Consider the following 7,086-nt stretch of genomic DNA (forward strand, 5'->3'; position numbering starts at 1 on the left):
TAGGCGTGCGGGCTTCAGTAGTTGTGGCTCGCGGGCTCAGTAGTTGTGGCCCGCGGGCTCCAGAGCACAGGCTCAGTAGTTGTGGCACACGGGCTTAGCTGCTCCGCGGCATGTGGGATCTTCCCGGACCAGGGCTCGAACCCGTGTCCCCTGCGTTGGCAGGCGGATTCTTAACCACTGCGCCACCAGGGAAGCCCTGACTTTGTGTCTTAATCCATTCGGGCTTCTGTAGAAAAATACCATGGACTGGGGGCTTCCCTGGTGGCACAGTGGTTAAGAATCTGCCTGCCAATGCAAGGGACACGGCTTCGAGCCCTGGCCTGGGAAGATCTCACATGCTGCAGAGCAACTAAGCCCATGTGCCACAACTACTGAGCCTGAGCTCTAGGGCCTGCAAGACACAACTACTGAGCCCACATGCCACAACTACTGAAGCCTGCACTCCTAGAGCCCATGCTCCACAACAAGAGAAGCCACGACAATGAAAAGCCCGCGCACTGCAACGAAGAGTAGCCCCCCACTCAGCGCAACTAGAGAAATTCCTGCACAGCAACGAAGACCCAGCACAGCCAAAACCATGGACTAGGTAGCTTATAAATAACAGAAATTTATTTTTCACAGTTCTGGAGGCTGGAAAGTCCAAAATCAAGATGCTGACACATTTGTTGTCTGGTGAGAGCCCACTTCCTGGTTCATAGATAGTGGTTGCATCTCACATGGTGGAAGGGACAAGGGAGCCTTCTCAGGCCTCTTTTATAAGGGTACTAATACTGTTGGTGAGGGCTCTCCCCTCATGACCTAATCACTTTCCAAAGGCTTCAACTCCTAATACCATCACTCTGGGGGTTGGGATTTCAACATATGAATTTTGTGGGGACACATTCAATCCATAGCACTGTGTGAACTATAGGATGTTGTGGAAATGTTGTTTAACTTCTGGAGCTCCCTCATAAAAGATATTGTGGCTTGTATCTTGCTGTCTTGAATCACTTGCTCAGGGGGAAACCAGCTACTCTGTTGCAAGGACCTATCAAGTTAGCTTTATGGAGAAGTCCACAAGAGGGACTGAGGCTTCCTGCCAATAGCAATGTGAAGGAGCCATCTTGGACACTCATCCTCCACCCACGGTCAAGCTTTCAGATGACTGAGCCCCTGCAGATAACTTAACTGCAATCTCATGAGAAGCCCTGATCCAGAACCATTCAGCTAAACCATTACCAGATTCCCGACCCATAGGAACTGTGTGAGATAAATGTTTACTGTTTTAAGTTGCAAAGTTTTGGTGTAACTTGTTACTTGACAATAGATAACTAATACAAGGGATAAGGCTAGTGTCCATAGGATTCTTTGGCATTTACTTTCTTTTTTTTAAAGGACTTTGGTGGGAAATTTTTAAAAAATATTTATTTTATTTATTTGGCTGCACGGGGTCTTAATTGTGGCACGCGGTGTCTTCGTTGCGGTGTGCAGGATCTTTAGTTGGGGCGTGCTGGATCTTTAGTTGCAGCATGTGGGATCTAGTTCCCTGACCAGGGATCAAACCTGGGGCCCCTGCATTGGGAGCACGGAGTCTTCACTGCTGGACCACCAGGAAAGTCCGAGCATTTACTTTTACACTATCACCAGAAGCAGTTGACCTTATGGAACAGAGAAATGATCTTTTAAAGACTCAATTTTGATACCTCAATTTTTGAGGTTACCCTGTAAGGTTAGGGTTCTCTTTTACAGGATACAGTATAAGTTTCGTACCAGTGGACAATATATGCTGAACTTTCTCCCAACCAGGAATTTATGGGGCAAGGAAACAAGAGGTAAAAGTGGGCACCTCTTTTTGTAATACCTAATGATCTACTTGCAAAATTTTGCTTTTTATCCCAGCAACACTGGGCTCTGAAGAGACTTCTTGCTGGCCAATTTGGGCTTCTTTTGCTACTTGGATAAACTGACCAAAAGGAGATTCTAATATTGTTATAACTTTGACTATCAGTAGGAAATAGTTTTTCTGCTACACAGTGGTAGCAGAGAGGATAATGGATGGAAAGATCTCCTTGAGAGGATTCTGGAATTGCCATGTCCAGTGATGGCAGTTAATGAAAGACTAGGACAATCTTATATGGGCAAGATCATAAGGATGTCAGATCTCTCAGACATGAGAATTAAAGTCACTATTCAGATTTTTAAAACCTTGAGTAGCTGAGATGCTGGCTAAAGATAAAGGGAACATGAATTAGATTGTAGTTAAGGAACATTATTAATATCAATTAATTGTTCATGACTACCTGTGGAAATGAAGATTACATCATCAATCATATTTTCCTCCTTCCTTTGTTACCTATATATTTATGTATTTTAGCTAGCTAGCTTTCTTCTTTTCTCTCCCTTCCTCCCTCTGTTTTACATATACATAGGATATGTAGTTATTGGTTAGCTTTCAGGTTTGATTTCGAAGTTATAGAATGTCAGGATGGGATCATGATTGGATCAGGGAAGATCTTGGTTTGGGACCTGGATACAGTAACTGATGGGATTTTGAGCTGTTCCCCTGTTGTGAGAAGGATAGTTGTATTATGTTAGACCAGAGAATTGCTATTCTACTGAAGGGTAAGTTGGTAAGAGGGATGTGTGTTAATGTTATACAACTGGAGGGGTGGATTCTAGTGGGCATTTATCTTGTTTTTTGGCTTCCCAACTTCTGTGACCCCTTCCGAAGCTCAGGTAATACCCTACCTCATCATTCTTGTTGGGAAGAAAAGCCTACTTCTTCCTGTATCACAGAAAACCCTGAATAACTTATCTCACAGCCCCTGTAGCAGCTAAGCTGTGGACATGTGCCTACCCATTAGATATCTTGACTCAGCCTTTGACACAAAGAAAGGGAAACAAGGAGGAAATTTTTCTAGCAGTGGCAGCCATTGCAGCAAAATGATTCCCTGGGTAACAGTGCTACTGGTGGCACCCTATGTCCAGTGGCTAGCTGTGTCAGAGCCATGAACTGTAAGATTTATGCTTGGAGGCAGCAGGAACATGATAATCAAACCTGTGCTGTGGTATGATTTGGGCCATTATAGCGCCGAGTGACCTCCTGAGCCTGCTTCTCCAGTTGCTCCGTGGTTTTGAAGTATGAGCTATCATTTTCAAGAAATCCTTTTCTGCTTAATCAGCATGACTTCGGTTTTATTATTTTCGTCTAAGAACTGCCACAATGTAACCAATCATCAGAAAAGGACTTGAACCCTGAACTGGGCCACCACTAGTACTCTTTCCATCTCATCATTCTTTCTCTCTCTGTGTGTGCATTTTTGGCTTTTCTGCATAGACTTTTGCTTCTCCATCTATGGGGCAGTCAGGAGAGAGTTGCAAGCTTCTGGATTTCCACATCCAGGCCAAGTCATACTGAGAATGACCCACAGGTCCACAGCCTCAGTGCCAGGTTCCCAAATCCAATCGTGAATCCTCACTGGGCAGGAGGTGGTGGACTATAAATTGGGCTGCTGGAGCCCATACCCCTGTGACTCTGTGGATTGGGGACCATCCTCAGAAAAGGGTGATCCATTGTGAGCTGGGAAGACATCTCCAAAGAAGTCTACTCTGGGAGCCTGGAGTTTCTCAATCCTGGTATGCTGTGCTCTCTGATACATCTCTCCCAGCAAGGCTAATCCTTTACATCAAATGCTTTACAGGATTAAGCACAACTCTGTACTGCCACCCCCACCCCACCCCAGCATCCCTGTCTGCAAATGTATCACTAGCTCTAATCAGTAAATGACTGGATAGATATTAGAGAAAAAGGGGTTGACTCAGATAACACTGCAATAACCCCAGTTTCTGAGCTAAGAAAATGAGAAGAAAAGTCTTTTAATAACTGAACTTTCAAATACATAAACGTAAGCCCAGATCAGCAAGGTGATGAATTTGGAAATCTCAGGGAGTTTTCTCTGGGACTTCTGTCCACCCAGATTGCTTTATCTCCAAGTTCTGACCCAGGAGTTAGATCATATGTTTTGTCATTCATCATGGTTGGGCTCATGGGGACCAGGAAATAGGTGGGACAATAACTTTCTGCTTGTCTCTAATAAGGCTCTCAGGGAATCTGGTCCCAGTGGTCATGGAGGCTACTGTAAATACCCATCTCTGATACCCCCAAACATCCTGCACAGAGAGCTAAGGCCATGAATCTCTGCTCCTCATTTGCTCAGGACCTACCTATATTTCCAAGACTTCCCAAACCTTATAATAAAGAGGAGCACTGGCCAGTTCCTCAAAGGTGAAGAACACTTGATAGCAACAGCATGAACTTCTCCCAGGTAAGATTGTAACAGTGGGGATGTCAATATTTCTTTACTAATGGGTGAAGTTCTTTTTTTAAAAAAAATTAATTAATTAATTAATTTTAGGCTGCGTTGGGTCTTCTTTTTTGTGCGCAGGCTTTCTCTAGTTGCGGCGAGCAGGGCCTACTCTTCATTGTGGTGCGTGGGCTTATCATTGCAGTGGCTTCCCTTGTTGCGGAGCGCGGGCTCTAGGCACACGGGCTTCAGTAGTTGTGGCTTGCGGGCTCTAGAGCGCAGGCTCAGTAGTTGTGGTGCATGGGCTTAGCTGCTCTAAGGCATGTGGGATCTTCCCGGACCAGGGCTTGAACCCGTGTCCCCTGCATTGGCAGGTGGATTCTTAACCACTGTGCCTCTAGGGAAGTCCCCGGTGAAGTTCTCTGAAGAACCTCCTTTGTTAAATCTTCCAGATCCAGGGAGTAGTGGTAAAAGTCCTGAATCCCTCATCTGTTGCTTGTCATAAACCCAATACCAATGAGCTGTTTCTCTTCTCTCTACGATCTACCAAGTGGGCAAAAGCCTGGGAATGTTAATAGAGATGCACATAATGTCAGGGAAGGGCTGTGTATGTGCCTGTGTGTTGTTTTTATGTTATATTTCATATAATTAAAAAAATTAGTCCAGTGGGACCAGCATCATCTAGGACTGGAGGTCGGAAGTTGAGGGTGTAGGAAGTAGGGGCAGATTCTGACTGAGCAACTCTAATGTAGGTTTTATTAACATGACCGTGGCTGGAGCTTGGGTTATTGCACCCAAACCCTTTGCTTCTAGGTTTCTGACCTCTGCTTCTCTTCTCTGCATCTGAGTCCAGCCCCATGGGAGAGACAAACCAGTCAAGTAACTCTGAGTTCCTCCTCCTGGGGCTCTCCAGGCAGCCCTAGCAGCAGCAGCTCCTCTTTGTGCTCTTCCTGAGCATGTACCTGGCCACAGTCTTGGGAAACCTGCTCATCCTCTTGGCCATCAGCATGGACTCCCGCTTACACATCCCCATGTCCTTCTTCCTCTGCAACCTGTCCTTTGTGGATATCTGCTTCTCCTCCACCACTGTCCCCAAGATGCTGGCCAACCACATACTCAGGAAGCAGACCATCCCCTTCTCTAGGTGTCTCACGTAGATGTATTTTGTTTTCACGTTCATGGACATGGACAATTTCCTCTTGGCTGTGATGGCCTATGACCGCTTTGTTGCTGTATGCCACCCCTTACACTACTAAGCAAAGATGACCCACCAGCTCTGTGCCCTGCTGGTCACTGGATCGTGGGTCATTGCCAACCTGGATATGCTGTTGCATACCCTGCTGATGGCTTGACTCTCATTCTGTGCAGACAGTGCCATCCCCCACTTCTTCTCTGATGTGACCACCCTCCTGAAACTCTCCTGCTCTGATACACACCTCAGTGAGGTGATGATTCTAATTGAAGCACGGCCCATAATGAGCACCCCATTTGTTTGCGTCCTGGTATTATATATCCTTATCACCTGTGCTGTCCTCAGAATCCAATCCACAAGGAAGATGGAAAGCCTTCTCCACCTGTGGCTCCCACCTGGCTATGGTTTTCCTCTTCTATGGCACCATCCTATTTCTGTATTTCAACCTTTATCCTCCCACTCAGATGAGATAGACATAGCAGCTGCTGCGATGTTCTCTGTGGTGACTCCCATGCTGAACCCCTTCATCTACAGCCTGAGAAACCAGGACATAAAAGAGGCTCTTAGAAGGGTGGTTGCTATGAATTTTTTTCTATTCAGTAATGAAATAGGCTAAGAAAATCATGGAGGGAACTAATTTACAGGAAAATCATGTTTTTGTTTTTTTGATTATGCAAAAGTTAACATTTGTCTTTTGTAAGAGAATCATCTACTATCTGTCTTGGGAGAACAAAACGGGATACAGCCTCTTCAGGTTAAAGATGGAAAGAGAGATCCTTGTACCAAATAACTTGACTATTCCAACCGTCAGTGCCCTCCAGCCAAAACCCATTAGGAGCACACTTCTTGTTGAATAAGTTGCGTTTATTACTCATTGTAACAAGGGAGTTACACATACCATGGGGGGAATAGTGAGGTATCTTAGTAGGAAGGTGCTCAAAAGGACTTATTAAAAGACTTGGGCTTGTATGAGGTGATTTTGGCAAGGATTGGGTCTTTGCTCTGGATTCAAAGATGTCACAAAGTGAGGATAATTTTGGTTCGCTATCTTAATATATTTTATCTAGAAGGAGGGAAAACTAGACTGAGGCCGAAGCTGTGATTGGCAAAGAAGTAGCAGTCACTCATATCCACCAACTCAGGGGGAGTTTGGTCATTTTTGTGGCTTGGACAGTGTTCATGTTTTAGTGTTCACATGCTTACAGAGTGGTCTTGTTTTGTCTTACTTTGTAACAGTCACAGAATGGCCTTGTGTGACACTTATATTCTGTGCAACTCTCTGTGTTCATCAAGAAAGCACCAAGCAAAGTAGCAGGATACAAAATTAATGCACAGAAATCTCTTGCATTCCTATACACCAATGATGAAAAATCTGAAAGAGAAATTAAGGAAACACTCCCATTTACCATTGCAACAAAAAGAATAAAATACCTAGGAATAAACCTACCTAAGGAGACAAAAGACTTCTATGCAGAAAACGATAAGACACTGATGAAAGAAATTAAAGATGATACAAACAGATGGAGAGATATACCATGTTCTTAGATTGGAAGAATCGACATTGTGAAAATGACTATACTACCCAAAGCAATCTACAGATTCAATGCAATC

General features: G+C 44.6%; 1 protein-coding gene and 1 long non-coding RNA gene across 2 annotated transcripts in view; both read left to right on the forward strand.

The window, feature by feature from the left end:
• LOC114487721 (uncharacterized) overlaps nucleotides 1-7,057 on the forward strand; it is an 8,447-nt gene extending 1,390 nt beyond the window's left edge. Inside the window, exons 2-3 of the long non-coding RNA XR_003683039.2 lie at nucleotides 4,197-4,304; nucleotides 6,712-7,057. This is a non-coding gene — a long non-coding RNA (uncharacterized lncRNA). The remainder of the gene's footprint in view (nucleotides 1-4,196; nucleotides 4,305-6,711) is intronic.
• On the forward strand, nucleotides 4,721-6,294 carry LOC102996050 (olfactory receptor 1F1). The gene is given in 3 exon segments (XM_024123530.3): nucleotides 4,721-5,832; nucleotides 5,834-5,916; nucleotides 5,919-6,294. Coding segments are annotated over 3 exon segments (948 nt in total). The 5' UTR covers nucleotides 4,721-5,140; the 3' UTR covers nucleotides 6,092-6,294.
• Nucleotides 7,058-7,086: the final 29 nt, after the last annotated feature.

The sequence above is a fragment of the Physeter macrocephalus genome, chromosome 14 (assembly GCF_002837175.3).
Source record: "Physeter macrocephalus isolate SW-GA chromosome 14, ASM283717v5, whole genome shotgun sequence".
Taxonomy (NCBI): Eukaryota; Metazoa; Chordata; class Mammalia; order Artiodactyla; family Physeteridae; genus Physeter; species Physeter macrocephalus.